The sequence below is a fragment of the Rhamphochromis longiceps genome, linkage group LG5 (genome assembly GCF_057381845.1).
Source record: "Rhamphochromis longiceps isolate RC_006_pf linkage group LG5, R_longiceps_female_GT1.1, whole genome shotgun sequence".
NCBI classification, from domain to species: domain Eukaryota; kingdom Metazoa; phylum Chordata; class Actinopteri; order Cichliformes; family Cichlidae; genus Rhamphochromis; species Rhamphochromis longiceps.
Window position 1 is genome coordinate 22,775,743 of NC_140561.1, and position 17,105 is coordinate 22,792,847.

General features: G+C 39.0%; 1 protein-coding gene across 1 annotated transcript; it reads left to right on the forward strand.

Annotated features, from left to right (window-relative positions):
• The first annotated feature begins 551 nt into the window (after positions 1-551).
• LOC146670009 (inter-alpha-trypsin inhibitor heavy chain H3-like) lies at positions 552-16,593 on the forward strand. Its single transcript, XM_085406688.1, has 20 exons — positions 552-750; positions 1,108-1,268; positions 1,398-1,502; positions 3,433-3,595; positions 3,690-3,800; positions 4,889-5,017; positions 5,134-5,250; positions 5,345-5,513; positions 5,607-5,717; positions 5,872-6,053; positions 6,157-6,336; positions 6,428-6,549; positions 7,471-7,715; positions 8,230-8,286; positions 8,416-8,457; positions 8,940-9,050; positions 9,130-9,307; positions 15,836-15,984; positions 16,184-16,268; positions 16,360-16,593. Exons 1-20 carry the CDS (start codon positions 679-681, stop codon positions 16,472-16,474), a joined length of 2,604 nt encoding a protein of 867 aa, XP_085262814.1. The 5' UTR covers positions 552-678; the 3' UTR covers positions 16,475-16,593.
• The last annotated feature ends 512 nt before the right edge of the window (positions 16,594-17,105 follow it).

The following is a 17,105-nucleotide window of genomic DNA, read 5'->3' on the forward strand; positions in this document are numbered from 1 at the left end:
ACCCCCCCCCCAAAAGAAAAAAAAATCTGCTCGGTTCATCAAGACATCACATATTTTAAAAAAGCTAGGCTCATTACAACCAGGGGGAACACCGCACTCCCGGCACATTGTGCCTCGACCTCCTGGTCGACGAGCCGGTGGCCTCTGAAGGATGCGCCCAAAACATTTGCGAGATCTTGCAGAAGTTTTGTGAGCACTCGCAAAAGTTCATCTTAATTTTTTTTTCTGTCCCTTGTGTGGCTCCGTACTCCAGTCCTTGTCACATTCATACTGTTTTAAAAAAACTGTTCATACTTGCAAATAAACTTTTTTTGTTCTGAGACAATAATATTACTCAAATTCACCAATAGTGAAAAGCTAGATTGTTACTATATATCTTTCACTTTGATTTGTCAGAGTGCTATTGCTTATCACAAATGAAAAAGACAGCTGTGGGATCAAAGTTTGGCCTCGTTTGGCTCAAGTGCACAGGTTTGACCCTCAATGTAAACATTAAAGGTCTAATAAAGTGCTGGGTAAGCAGTAAATTACTGTTTACGGGGAATGTTTGTGTGAGGGGATGTTTGTGTAAGCGAGTGAGTTTGCCCTTTAAAAAAACTTTGTGCATAATAACAGTGTCCTTGTTTAAGGTTAAAAGAGTGTATCAGCTGCTTTGCTGGTATTTTGGTTAGAGGCATCATGGGGAGAACTGTGGTGAAAATCACACTCATAGGACTCCTTTTTGCTTTGGCTTCCACGCTGCCAAACAAGGTAAGTTCAGTAGACCCAAAGGACCAAAAGAGCACTTCAAGGGAACAGAATAGAAGATAATGTAATATCCTTTGAAGTGAAGAAATACTGACTGTGTGCACGTTTACTTTATCCTTTGTCTGAGATCAGGGTAAAAAGTGGTCTATTAATTTATTTTAATGTTTAGAGCTTGGCATTTAATAAAGGTGTTGGTCAGTGCTAGGTTAAGGATAAATTGGCCTTTCTGATTATTTGATTAAGTGATTTATTCATATGTGTTTTTTTTTATAACTTGTAATACTGTCATGTTATTTGGACATTGGAAAGACCTGGAGAGAGTTAGGTTTTCTGTGAAATGTGCCCCCTGTGTTTGCTCAGGATGACTGGGACATCTACAGCTTTCACTTCAACTCCACAGTGACCAGTCGTTATGCCACCACTGTCATCACAAGCCGTGTGGCCAATCGTATGAACGAGTCAAAGGAAATTGAATTCCATGTTCGGATTCCCAAGAATGCCTTCATCAGTAAATTTCGAATGTGTGTGAAGTTAAAAGGATCTGTAACCATCCAGAGACATTTGCAAATAAAGAATTCTACACTAAAGAACAAAGTACAGGATACTCAGTAGTGTGTATTCACACAAGATCTTTTCTTGGTCCTCTTCAGGTTTATTGATGGCCAGGTTTATGATGGTGTTGTGAAAGCTAAGGAGCAAGCTCAGCAGCAGTACACTGAAGCTGTGTCCCGTGGTGAAAGTGCTGGACTTGTCAGGTATTAACTAAATGATTAAATTATACATATTGTACAAATACACTGAGTGCTCTTTTGGATAAAAAAGAAGCAAAATTGTCACGGCCGAGGCTGCCTCAAAAGTGAAAGGACTCAAATGCTGGACGCCGAACAGCACGTAAGTAGTTTTAGAGACGACGTTTATTTACTCAGTAAGTGTTCATAAACTGGAAAGTGAGGTTAACAAGTGCGAAGTGCCACAACTGAATCAAAGGGGTCAATCTGGTCTTGGTCAGTGGAAACAGCCGTTCCAGGGATTGGGCTGGAGGGAGAGTCACACTGGGTCCAGGGAAAGGGTCAGAGTCACTGTAAATAGAGTACAGACGTTCAGGTATGGTTCAGGAGAAATATGGATAAGCTGTTCGTTCTGAATCTTCCTTCGTACTGCGTACTTGCCGCGGGTGGTCGGTGGTGACGTGCAGGGGTGAGTGGTCCGGGTGTGTGGTCCGAAATTCCTGGTGTAGAGGCAGGGAGGCAGGCAGGTGGTTCGGGTGAACAGCCCATGGGACTGTCAGGTGGTCCAGCGTCTGGGTTGGAGCTCTTCGGCAGAGATTAGTGTTTGGCAGCTTGGTGTGGTAGGGTTAGCTGAGAAGTCCCCGGCTAAATTACCCACAGGTGTGAGCAATCAGCAGAACACTGAGGCCCCTCCCAGGGGTGGAGATGCCGGCTCGGAGGGAGACACAGTGGCACACACCCGGACCATGACACAAAATACCCCCAAAAGGTTGATTCTGTTCATCTGGACGTAGCATTTTCAGTGGGAGAAATATTTCGTCACTTATCTGCAATCTTATAAACAGTACATTTGCACAATAAAACTAGCCCACTGAATGAACAATGGGCTGTGAGGTCAGTTCCTTGATCATTAATATGCAAATTGTCATGACCATTGATCCACAACCACTGATCAAGGCCCATGAGTACCATTCACAGAGAGTTGGGAAATGGCTGCAATCACAGCATTGTAAGATGGCGAAAGATGTACCCTTAGGCCCTCGCCTCAATTCAGAGATGGTCTTTCCCTTTTCACGTGAATGGCCTCCTTGACTCCTCGCTCAAACCAGCTTTTCTCCTTGTCCAGAATTTTTACATCCTCACCTTCTGCTTTGTGCCATTCGCTTCGCCAGAAGTTGTTTAGTTTCCCCGATGTATAAATCATGGCAATCCTCATGGCACTTAGCAGTGTACACTATAATCACTAGGTTTGACTCTCATCATCCACTGGAGCACAAACTGGGTGTTATCGGGATGCTACAACACAGAGCAAACACTATCCCCACAGATACAGCAGCCAGGGAAGCAGAAGAGCATCACATCAAGAAGGCCCTGATTAAATGTGGCTATCCCAGCTGGACATTTGCTAAAGCTGGGAAGGCGCCTAAAGAAAGCTCCAGCTGATCCAGGAGAGAAGGACAACTGCTGCCTAAGTGAAAACCGTTGGTGATCCCGTGTGTGTCAGGAGTATCAGAATAGTTAAAACACATTTTTTCTAAACATCCCATCTTTGTGGCTTTTAAACCCCAAAGCACGCTGCACCAAAAATTGGTCCACCCCAAGGATCAAGTTCCCTGGGGGGCTAAGGTTACATCTTTTGCCATCTTACAATGGTGTAATTGCAGCCATTCCCCAACTCTCTGTGAATGGTACTCATGGCCATTGATCAGTGGTCTTTGATCCATGGACTTTGATCAGTGGTTGTTAATCAATGGTCATGACAATTTAATATTAATGATCAAGGAACTGTCATTCAAAATTAGCTTGTTCTGTTCTGGTTTCTCTTCTTTCTTTCTTTTTCTAAAATAATGTTAATTGTGAATAGGAAAACATAATTTGAGTTAATCTTATTCCCTTTTCAAGTTCAAACTACAGCCATAATTACAATTTAGTAAAATGATTATTGTTTCTGCTTTAGTTCTGTAGGGAGGACACTGGAGGAATTTAAGACCTCTGTAACTGTGGCTGCTCACAAAAAGGTCACTTTTGAACTCACATATGAGGAACTGATGAAACGCACACATGGCAAATACGAGCTGCAAATTCATGCTCGACCCATGCAGCCTGTCAGAGACTTCAAGGTGACTGTCTTTTTGGTATCTATTAGTGGAAAATGCTGAGATAACAGCACACATGATGAGATCTTTTATTTTACTTTATTGTATTTATTACCAGGTGGATGTGTACATTCACGAAGAAGCCGGCATCAGTTTCATCGATGTGAAAGGAGGCCTGAGCACCAACGCCCTCGCTAATGCCATCACCAAAACACATGCAGATAAACAGGTACTGAAATCTTTTTGTTGTAGAACAGTAAAACAATTATCAGCTTTCTAATAGACAGTGTGAGGTACTAACAGATCATTATTAATTTGCAGTAAGACGCAGCTTATTCTCAGAGTGTAAAATGTATGATTATAAAATGATCAAAATGCACAAATAACCATTACGGTAATGATGATATTTCTTCCAAAATTATAGCTCATTTCTCATCATTGTACAGAAGAATTGGGTTGAAAGCAGGGGTATTCAGCTAACATTTCTTTAAGCAAAGATCCGGATTATCATAATGTGAAATTATTTCGTTTGCGATTTTAGACTGTCAAATCAAATGAAATCAGTACAATTGCAAAACCTTTTGACAAATAATTTGAAAAATAATTCCAAAATGATTATTGGTCACACAGCATAGAACTGAACATTGCTTAAAATTCTCATACACCTGTGGAGGTGCACACTGATGATTAGTTTGATTATGTTCACTTTGGACAAAACTGCCTTGCTTTTGTGTGTGGAGCCAAACATTGTCAGGATACATAAGGCTACTTTCCTTAAACCTGAAAAAGTTGTCCCAGGAACCATTTGAATCCAGAGAGTGGAAAGATCAGTTCTTACAAACTGCTCTTTCAGGCAGTTTATAATTGCCTAAAGCGCAGGTAAAACTGCATGTGTTGTATCTTTTCTTCTTATACTATCCTTTCAACTTACTACATCTCAACTATTGGCACTGTAGAGACCAGTGTTTATCACCTGGAATCCACAGAGTTGATTGGCTGAGTAGTAATGGGATGGCTAAACTCACATCCAATGCTTTTTCAAAACCTGGACCATGGTCCACCTGTTAATGACATCTGGTTTAATGTTTTGATCCTTGAATACATTCTCATTCCATTTTCTTCTAAAGGTTGGGCTTCTCCAACACTCTTTGTATGTAAAGTCATGTTGCGTTAATTTGAGACAAATTAGTAATTCTGACAATGTTTCATTTAGGATTTTTAACAATACAAATATCAGCCCAAAAAGGAAAACAGAAAATAAAATCACTGACATCTCTCTCTACCAAGTTCCTAAACTCTGATTCACTCTGTTTCCAGGCGTGGGTGTATTTCTATCCAACAGTCGACCAACAGAAAATGTGTGACAGCTGTGGAGATCAGGGTATGAATGGAGATTTGGTTATTGTTTATGACGTTAACAGGGATAATGGACTGGGACACATCAAGGTAAACCCTGGTCTTTTAGCAACACAAACCGTATGACTTGGGCTAAAAAGCTTCTTGAATAATCCTATAACCAATCAAGTTTTGTTTTTTGTTTTTTTTTCATAACGCCGCCTTAGAAATCTGACGGGTACTTTGTTCATCATTTTGCACCATCTGATCTTCCACGGATACCAAAAAATGTCGTCTTTGTTATTGATCAAAGTGGCTCAATGGAGGGGAGAAAAATTGAGCAGGTAAAGTATTTGAAGGGTCAGTTTCTGATATTATTTTACATTTTTAATGAAAAGAAAAACAATATGTAGCCATGAATTATGTTTTCTTAACCAGACTAGGACCGCATTAATCCACATTCTGAATGATCTGGCAGAAGATGATCACTTTGGTCTGATCACTTTTGATGACAGAATTTCTTACTGGAAGCGAGAACTCGTTCAGGCCAACAGCAAAAACCTGGAAAGTGCCAAAAACTTTGCACGCAATATTCAACACAGAGGATGTGAGAAGTTGCAGTAAATACACATTTTGGAATATCAACAGTTGGGAGGAGAATAGCAGTACTGAAAATGCATTTGTTGTTGTTGCATTTCAGCCACAGACATAAATGAAGCAGTGCTGCAAGGAGCACGTATGCTGAATGCACATAACAGAGAAGGTTCAGCATCTATCCTTATACTTCTCACAGATGGAGACCCAACCTCAGGTTGTAATAAAACACATCTGTAAACAAATGTACACAAATATTTCATGAAACCGAGATCTTTATGAGCTTATTGTGGTTAAAAGTCCTGATTTATTATGAATTATGAGACTACATTGTTTCTGAGCTGAACTGGGTATGTCTCGTCTCTTTTCAGGGGTGACAAATCTGGAGAAAATCCAGTCAAATGTAAGACAGGCTATTGCAGGCAAATTCCCACTGTACTGTCTCGGTTTCGGTTTTGATGTTAATTTCAATTTCCTTGAGAAAATGTCGCTGCAAAATAACGGTGTGGCACGACGGATTTATGAAGACTCTGATGCTGATTTACAGCTGAAGGTATTTAAATTATGCATGCTCTTCTTTTATGTGATTTGAAACCCTTGAGAATTGAAAGAAAAAAGAGCATGATTTGTATCACTTCCACACTGTATGTCAACAGGGTTTCTATGAAGAGGTGGCCACACCTCTACTGACAGATGTGACAATGATCTATGTGGGTGCGACCAATCTAACCCAGACTAAGTTCAGTCAGTATTATAATGGTTCTGAGATTGTGGTGACCGGACAGATCACAGATAATAATATTGAAACCTTCACCCCTCAAGTTGTGGCCATTTCGGTAAGAATCAATCCACAGGACTCATCAGGAGTACTCTTCTTAAACCGTTTTCCCTGTTGACTGACATTACATTGCATTTAAATTATTACAGAGTAATAGAAGAATAATATTCTCTAATCCAAATGAAACCGTGGAATCCACTCAAACAGTGTCTGATGACCGTATCCAGAGGGTTTGGGCGTACCTCACAGTTAAACAGCTTCTGGACAAAGAGTGAGTTTGACTTACAGCATCTTTCCTTGTATGACTCTGAAATGTGTTATCAGCTGTTATGTCTTTAAAATTTCTACCTCTACATCAGTGTCTTCAAAACACTATAAAATAAAAAAAATATATAAAACTGTATTTATTTTATACTTTTCTTTGTTTATTTTTCTGATATTTTAAGCATATATAATCATTGAATGCTGTTTAGGATCACATTATATATACATTATAAGAAAAGTCTGGATATATTGAATGGATGTCTGAATATATAGAATTAAATGTAAACATACAGACTGAAACTTGAATGTATAGAATGAAATTTGAATATACAAGGTGTCAGAAAGACAGGTGAACTGCAGTAAGACAATATGTTTTAAGTTTGTTAGATCAGGGCAGCAGGTTGAAATTAAGTCCCAAAATTCCAAGTAGAAGTCTGTTAAAGGGACATCAGATAATATGCCTGCAGTAATAAACTGTGTTCTCTTCAGTGTTGAATAGTTTGACATCAACATCTCCATTTCTTACCTTTCTATTAAATAGTCATGTACATCTCCCACATAAAATTATATTAGTACAATTATGTTTGTTCATCATCACTCATCTCCTTAAATTTCAAAAACAACGTTTTTCACATCTTTTTAAAGGCAGAGTTTTTACACTTAATCATACAAGTATGTTTCTCAGAAGCTAAGGATTTGGACAATATAGACAGCAAAGCTGTCTATGGTCTGGTAATGGATCTCTATGATTTGGCAAGACTGTATTTTGCCTGTAACAAACAATAGATTGTGTGTTTTTTTATGAACTTTGCTGAATTGACTTTCAGTGAAGAAAATCTCTTAGATACATATTTTAGGACATGGATTCAGCTTAAAACCTGTAATGTGTGAAGTTACATACAAAACCATTTTACACTTTGTCACACAGGCTTCAATTATCTGGACCTGAGAAAGAGAAAGTGAAGAAGGAAGCTATGGAGCTGTCACTGAAGTACAGTTTTGTGACCCCTCTCACATCCATGGTGGTCACAAAGCCTCCAGGAGAAAACACAGATGTGCTTCATAAACCAAAGGAAGGTGAAACATCACGGAGATGGCAGTCGCCAGGAGGTCAACCCAATTTAGCACACTTTACTCCTGCTAGTGGGGGTTCTAGTGGGTGGGTTCATTCTGGTGAGCAAATCAAACCAATACAACAACATTCATCAGTTCAGCTGAGGAGACGATTGCTTACAGTACAGAGATGTTCTGTGAATGAAAGAAAGGGAGTATGAAATAGACTGAGTCAAATAGATGTGAGTCAGACAGAAGCAGGATGTAAGATGCAAGCTGAGGCAGCTTAAATTGGGTGGTACAAGTGGCTAGGTTAGTGTACAGGAACACCTGCCGCATAGGATTAGAAATCCCCATGGGAGACACCACTAAAGGTGTGTGTGTGTGTGTGTGTGTGTGTGTGTGTGTGTGTGTGTGTGTGTGTGTGTGTGTGTGTGTGTGTGTGTGTGTGTGTGTGTGTGAGTGAGCTATTTAAAGATTTAGTTAAGAACTTTAGTGTCAGGGCATGGATGTTAGTAAAAGCATTAATTAAACTCAATTATAAATGAATTAGTTATCCTTATTTATTATTATGTCCCCTGCATTGCCTCTAGCAATATTAACTTTATGTAATGTGTGTAAATGTTTTTTACAGCTGCTGATTTACATTATGGGTTTAGCTCCTACGATGACGTGCTCTATGAAGATGCAGGTACTGTATTGCATACATGGAATACTTTTTTTGTTCTAAGACAGTCAAAGATTTTTTATTGTCATGCAATGTCAACCAGAGATCTGAAATTTTCTGCTATGTAACTAGTGCTGTTTAAATTATTTGCAGGTTATTTAAAGGCTACCCATGTCCCAATTGAAGTAACTGACGGTACTGTATTGCATAGATGGAATACTTTTTTTTTCTAAGAAAATCAAAGACTTTAAAGAGGGGACTTTGGAAAAAAAAATCCTCAAAAAAAAAAGAAAAGGGGAAAAACAATTTTTGGATAAAATGGTCTTTAGTGCTATGCATGATAAAGTCTCTTACACTTTTATTGGAAAACTTGTATTTATAGGTGAAAATTTAAAAAAATCTATATCACCATGACACTTTCTTAACTTAAGGCAAGTTTTCTAACATTCTATGACTGCATGGGAAACTTTTTTTTTTTAATATAAAAATTGATTCATTTTCAGAATTGTGAAATAGACAAAGTATGTAAAATTAAAGAAGTGTTTTATGTTTACTTTTCCAAAACTCTGAAAAAAAAATTCAAAAATGCCCAATGCATTAAAAGAGTTGAGTAGGTGTTGATTGCACAGGTCTTTATTTTCAGATTCCAGTCTAACTTTTTGTCTCTATACCTCCAGCTCCTCTTCTCCACAGGTTTTTGCTCAACTCAACTGGGAATCAGACTGTTCCACTTTGCTTTGACTTCAGTGGAGCTATAATCCTTAAACTATTTCACCACCCCAGCAGAGGTCAGTAGTAGTCTTTCTCGTGAGTATTTTCACATTTCTCCCCTAGTGGTTAAACAGCAGCATTTCTCTTTTGTTCTAGACCTGTCTGTTAATGGTGAGCTAGATTCAATTGCAACCGGAGGTTTCAGCAAAATTTTTATACACTTCAAAACTCATCAGCATGTTGAGGTTGATGCTGAATCACAGAGAGTCACTGTACGAGATGGACAGACGGTGACATATCAAGCTGCTGGACAGGATCCCTCAACAGTTGGCAGGTGATTTTGCAATATACAGTGGGGCAAAAAAGTATTTAGTCAGCCACCGATTGTGCAAGTTCCCCCACTTAAAATGATGACAGAGGTCAGTAATTTGCACCAGAGGTACACTTCAACTGTGAGAGACAGAATGTGAAAAAAAAATCCATGAATTCACATGGTAGGATTTGTAAAGAATTTATCCGTAAATCAGGGTGGAAAATAAGTATTTGGTCACCTCAAACAAGGAAAATCTCTGGCTCTCACAGACCTGTAACGTCTTCTGTAAGAAGCTTTTCTGTCCCCCACTCGTTACCTGTATGAATGGCACCTGTTTGGACTCATCATCTGTATAAAAGACACCTGTCCACAGCCTCAAACAGTCAGACTCCAAACTCCGCCATGGCCAAGACCAAAGAGCTCTCGAAGGACACCAGGAAAAGTATTGTAGACCTGCACCAGACTGAGAAGAGTGAATCTACAATAGGCAAGCAGCTTGGTGTGAAAAAATCAACTGTGGGAGCAATCATCAGAAAATGGAAGACATACAAGACCACTGATAATCTCCCTCGATCTGGGGCTCCACGCAAGATCTCATCCCGTGGGGTCAAAATGATCATGAGAACGGTGAGCAAAGATCCCAGAACCACACGGGGGGACCTGGTGAATGACCTGCAGAGAGCTGGGACCAAAGTAACAAAGGTCACCATCAGTAACACACTACAACGGCAGGGAATCAAATCCCGCAGTGCCAGACGTGTTCCGCTGCTGAAGCCAGTGCATGTCCAGGCCCGTCTGAAGTTTGCCAGAGAGCACATGGATGATACAGCAGAGGATTGGGAGAATGTCATGTGGTCAGATGAAACCAAAGTAGAACTTTTTGGTATAAACTCAACTCGTCGTGTTTGGAGGACGAAGAATACTGAGTTGCATCCCAAGAACACCATACCTACTGTGAAGCATGGGGGTGGAAACATCATGCTATGGGGCTGTTTTTCTGCCAAGGGGACAGGACGACTGATCCGTGTTAAGGACAGAATGAATGGGGCCATGTATCGTGAGATTTTGAGCCAAAACCTCCTTCCATCAGTGAGAACTTTGAAGATGAAACGAGGCTGGGTCTTCCAACATGACAATGATCCAAAACACACCGCCCGGGCAACAAAGGAGTGGCTCCATAAGAAGCATTTGAAAGTCCTGGAGTGGCCTAGCCAGTCTCCAGACCTCAACCCCATAGAAAATCTGTGGCGGGAGTTGAAAGTCCGTGTTGCTCGGCGACAGCCCCAAAACATCACTGCTCTCGAGAAGATCTGCATGGAGGAATGGGCCAAAATACCAGCTACTGTGTGTGCAAACCTGGTAAAGACCTATAGTAAACGTTTGACCTCTGTTATTGCCAACAAAGGTTATGTTACAAAGTATTGAGTTGCATTTTTGTTATTGACCAAATACTTATTTTCCACCCTGATTTACGAATAAATTCTTTACAAATCCTACCATGTGGATTCATGGATTTATTTTTCACATTCTGTCTCTCACAGTTGAAGTGTACCTCTGGTGCACATTACTGACCTCTGTCATCATTTTAGGTGGGGGAACTTGCACAATCAGTGGCTGACTAAATACTTTTTTGCCCCACTGTAATGGTCAAAACGTATGTTCTCACAGTATTGTTTACAGATGTGTGCCCTTATTCAGTTCTTTTCCCAGGATTTACATGAGGCAATCAGTATATACATCTCTGATGTCAGTTATATATATGACAAAACATTTGCTGGGAAATGAAACCTTAAAAGGGCAGTTTGGGCCGTTTATTATTTTGATTCTACACTTTTTTGTACGGAGTATTTTGTGAGATTTGGCCAAATCTCACTAATTTAAACATGTCTGCCATAAAATTAAAATAAAAGGTTAATTTCTATCACAACTACAAACACATCAGTAGCAGTGTATAAGCTTCGTAGCACAATATTTACTTTATATTTTTTAAAAGGCTCAAATTATGTCATTTGCTTTAACCATCCAACACACAAGCTCTCAAGCTGAGATACCCAGAGAAACCAAGAACATGGTGGTGAGAGGTCTCACTCTTTAGTAACATGAAAGAAAAAGAATCCAACAAAATAATTTCTGGATGCAACAGCAACTCTTCAATATTGGAATATTGTAAGGCAAATATACCAGGACAAAAAAGGTTTTGGATGGGAAAAGCTAGGAACACCTTGCAGAAAGGCCAAAAAATTAATTCTGTTCATCCAATTCAATTCAATTTATACAGCAATAATAGATTCTTTTCATCATCAGCGTTTTCAGTGGCAGAAATTTGTCACTCATCCAAGTGACCTTTCCAGTCTCAGTTGACTGCAAGTTTCCCAAACCTTATAAACAGTACATTTGCACAATGACTGAAACTAGCACTGAATGAACAATGGGCTGTGAGGTCAGTTTCTTGGCCATTGATATGCAAATTGTCCTGACCATTGATCAACAACCACTGATCGAAGCATCATCTTAAAATGGCCTGCGGAGACAAATGGGATAAGCTTCTTTAGCCATACAACATATGATATCCTTCCATCACCTGTCCCATCCTGTCCCCACTGTTCAGTTCCAGTCAGTCTCAAGCACGTATTAGCTGTGTCCCAATTCAGGAATCGCATCTTTCGAAGGATTCAGCCTCCGCTGTCTACGTAAGCCGAGTCCTTCGAAGGCTGAGAAGGCCAGAAGTCTGAGGCTGTTAAATGGGATTGTCTAGCCTTAGTCGCACTGCTCAGGTTGCCCAGCAACCATGCTTCTAGCCGCTAGAAACGTTTTATAGAGGATGGTTTGACAGAATGAAGGCAAAAAAAATCATCTTTTTCTTGTTTCATGAGGTTTTTTTTATTTGTTAAGTATCTGAGGCTGAGACCACAGGACTTTAAAAACATGATTGTTGGGCTTCATTTCTATACCAAACAATAATTTTAAGATTAGGTAATAAATAACAATTAGTAACAATTAGTAATAACAACTAATGTTGTTCATGAGACTTGTGCCATCTCATTTTGGTCATGTAAATATGACATGGTCAATATTAAATTTATTGTATTAAATTAAAAACATACAGCACTGAACTTGAACTGTGTTTCAAATACTGAGCTTTAATAAAGATTCAAGTTGCATTTATTTATTCCTATCACTTTATATCTTCATCTCAAACACAGTACATCTTTTATAGTGTAAATATAGATGTATTGTATATAAGAGAGATAAATATTGTTTTGTAAATATGTTGGCATTATTAAATTTGTCTGAATGCTTACATATATGGGTAAAAAGAAAATCTATGAGCTGGGATAACTGTCTGTTTGTGATAAAATGAAAAATGAAAATGTAGACCAATATATTAAATATTCCCTAATATAAACATGTTTTACTGCCTTCATAGTTTTTAACTTGAAGGCCTTGAATACTTTTTCTGACTCTAAAAACAGTTGAATGATAAACTCATTTTAACATTACCTAATAAGACTGATAATTAGGACAGACAATTGGTTATTTTAAACATTTCTAGCAGTCCTTCACAAAGAGGGAACACTCTCTCTCAGCTGGTGCTGGCTCTTCCTCCTCCTCTTTGGGGTCCTTAAGGACTAAGTAAAGAACTATACAAATACAGGCCATTTACCATTTACCTCTTCCTCAGACTCTGCTTAGTTTGTCCTGGTGGGTCATCAGGGGTGCAAAACCTCACAGATGATCTGCAGCAGCGGGTTCCTTAGTCTGTCCTCACTCTGGCGACTTGCAGTTCTCAAACATGGAAATCAAATGTGCAATAAGCTGTAGGATTCAAACACACTTGTAACTTATGCTTATTCTTTTATTTAACAATCAGAGAGAAAGAAAAAGAGAGAGAAGGGAAAAGTGCAGGACAGACAGAAAGGTGAAAGTCTCAGGTGGCAAACACTACTAAAAACAGCAACAGAGAATGAGTATTTTCTGTTTGTTATATAAGGAGTACTAAATAAGATAAGATACCTTTATTAGTCCCACAAGGGGAAATTTCATGTTAAGGCTGCCGGCCCAGTCGGTACATTGGCCACATGTTTGGCTCCTATGATTAAAGCACCTTTTTTTTAGCTTAACAAGTGAACTGTTGGCACTAACATCACTAATGTCACGTGACGTTGCCACCATGTGGCCAACAGTAATGTTTTAATGTTCTTTGTTATTAAAACTAGAGATGGACCGATCCGATATTACGTATCGGTATCGGTCCGATACTGACCTAAATTACTGGATCGGATATCGGAGAAAAATAAAAAATGTAATCCGATCCATTAAATATCACGAAAGCACCTCACAAAACTTGCAACACGCCGTAACTCGCCTCAGAACGTTAGCACGTCGGAGCAGTATGCATCACGTGATAGAGCGGCTGTGGCATGCGGGACCTGTCGGTGGTCTGGATAGCATGTGGAGCTTCGCTAGCAACCCGGCATTTCATCTCCGACAAAGTTATCCCCGAGAGAAGTAAAGAAAGTGTGTAAGTCCATCTCTGAATGTAAAGCATTCCTGCGTTAAGCTTAACAAGCGACTGCCTGTTCTTGCTGCTACTTCAATCATGAAACTGCTTAATGATCAGCTGATCGGCTTTTCTGTCGCGAGTCGGTCTCTCTTGTTTGTTTTTGGCCCACTTTGCACCAGAAAGAGGAAACCAGCGGATAAACAACAGCAGCACGTTTAAGCTTGATAAGCTGTTGTTAGAATTTATTTAATATTACTTTCTACTCGAGGATCTTTTTCTATGTAGCTGACGGCTGGTAACTGTGCAGGGGCGGATCTAGCAAAGTTTAGCCAGGGGGCCGATAGGGCATTAACAGGGAAAAGGGGGCACAAAGACATACTTTTCTTTCTTATTCTCATTTAAAATGTCTAGCTTTTAATAAATAATTATCTGACACCCAAAGTTTTAATTTGATGCAAAATGAATAGAAGTCCATTACTGTATATAGTAACTATTAAGTCTAATATATATATATATACCCTAGTAAGCTATAGTACTTTTTCCTTTGGGAAGGTACCATCTGTGCAGTCTGCAATTCTGTTGAAGAAAGATGCTGAATCTATTTAATATTTCTTGAAAAATAATTGATTTCTGTGCATTTTTTTTCACACTGCATCAAATTAAGGTTGATTACGTCGATTAAGCATCATGAGGTGGAGCATGAGGGGTGGTTCCCCATTTTTTATTTATTTATTTTTGTTGTTGCTGGGAGTTGGAACCCTATTAGTTAGGTTGCTTAATATTTACGCTAAGTACTCTTTAAAATGCCAGAATAGGGAGGATGGTGTAGGTTTAAGTTTATTAGATTGATCAGTATTGCTGAACTATGAAATATTTTTTTTTTGCATACAGGTATAACAGAATAGCTTTAGTGTAGTTGTTGTTTTAAACTTGAGTATGAACTTATACAAAATGCAGCAAGATATTTAAAAAAACAGTTTTGTTGATTAAAAAACACTATATCGGATTCATATTGGTATCGGCAGATATCCAAATTTATGATATCGGTATCGGTATCGGACATAAAAAAAGTGTTATCGTGCCATCTCTAATTAAAACATTTGCATTGCCACATAAATAAGTGATATAAAATTCAATACTTAATTTTAAATATGTACTCTTCGGCTGCCCCCCTTCAGCCGTTGGCCATTTTTTTCAAAAAAAACAAACAAAAACTATCCACCGCTGTGCTATGAATCCTGGGATATGCTGGGCCTGACCACTTGACCCATCCTTCAAATCGGGGGAATAGGAGGACACATTTGTGGGCCGCATTTGGAGCAGCCCTCGAATTGGGACAGCCTTCGTCACCTGGCTGGGACATAATTGGCCTTCAAATGCGGCCTCCGAAGGATGCAGCCCCTGTATTGGGACACAGCTACTGATTGCTTGTAATACCAGTCTGACACATAGAAGATACAACTTGACACACCACCAGGTATCGAGATGCCTGGCAGCTGCACTAGAGCACATGCACATGCAGATTTCCCAGAGGCTTGGAGGACAGGCCTGTAGGACAATCATCAAAACACTGTCAGGGATGCATGCATGTATGCAGATCTATACAGAAACACCCAAGTGAAGATACATAAGTGACGATTATCAATCTTCGATCGAGTAGGAGGAAATCCAAAGGTGTGTGCTGATATTTTGGGATTGTAATATTTATAAAGTTTTCATTAATTTCATGAATTTTTTTTTTACAAACAATGCTTGAATCAAAGGCCCTGCACACTCATGGTGAACCACAAAAAGTGGCTTGACTTATTTTCAATGACACTAGCTTTTGTCAAGCTTAGAAAAGTTTCTATTACCGTATCATTGCCTTGTTGTACCTTCCAGGTAGAAGCAAGTTTGTTGGATTACATGGAGTTGTGACATTGTGAAATGTCTATTACAGCCCTCAGTCGGACAGTAGTCAGCCAAGACTAGTGAAATGATCTGTGAAGGTTTTTAAAATCTTCAAAGAGCTTTAAAATATTCATATAAAGTCCATATTTTTCCAGTGTGACAGTGATTGTGCGCGACACTGAAATTCACATTGCATCTGATGACATTCTCCTGGTCATCTCACAACATGAGAAAAATGGCCAAAGACTCCTTTGGCCTGTTTTAAGACAGCAACCCTCAACCAACGACATCGAAGGACTTTTAGGTGAGTGAAACGACATGCATGCACATACTTTGTTCATTGCTTAAGAAATAAATGAATTTGTCAGTGTCATGTTAAGAATATTAACAAAGTTTGCACTGAGCATAAGTGGTTTCTGTAAAAGTACCTTGTTGCTGTGTCTGTTTTAGTATCTGGTTTTCAGTGTCAGTTCTTGTTTCATTGTTTTACTCCCTTTTTCCAGCTGTAAAGCCAGCAGTGTATGAGGTGGTGCAGCAAGTTCCTGTCACAAAACTAAAGATTAAAAACCAAGAGATAGATGTTACAAGGTAAATTTTTTGTAATGTTTACAGTTTATTCATTCAAAACATAAAACTGTTTAAGATTCCACCAAGACATGAGCTTGTTTTGCTTTTGTAGTGACAACGCTACTGACTACAGCGTCGACCCTCCTGTCACAAAGAACTGCTGGCTTATGTCTGCTGATTCTGCCCTGCAGAGGCCACTGGCAGGTTTTTTCGTGGCACAACTTTAAGTGTGAACTATGCTGAATTACTAGAAAATATTTGGTTTAAAAGTAGAGAAAACATTTTCTTACTGTGGAAAATGTCCTTCCACCTGTTCAAATGAACAAATAAAGTATCCCAGATTGCAAAATGGCTCATGACTACATAATTTTATTAAAGAAAGAAAGAAAATAAAGAAATAAGGATTTGGAGATTGTGGTGCCAAAATAATACATCTAACCATGTGAATTCTAATGAAACGATTACACAGAAAAAATCCACTGTGTTACTTCAGTGAAGTTTCTAATCTGACCCAAATCTATTAAATGACAATAGATAGAGTAAGAGGTTAGAGATTAAGAGATTACTATTAAGAGATTAATAGGCATTTATTCTACACTTTGTTGTTAAACAGAAAGTTAAAACTAATTAGATTATTTTAGTTAAATGAAATATGCTTTGCTGGGTGATTTGTCTGAAAGAGAGTTATACTGTAGAAAAGGGTTGTGCAAACTCAGGGGCTACACTGTGCTGGAAAGTATGACAATGTGGTCGGGTTCGCCATTCATTGTTTACAAAGGAATTTCAGTGTTAATACTTACATTTACTTTTAGTGGTAACAGTGTGGTTGATCAACCTTTTTTGCCAGTGCATCAAAGT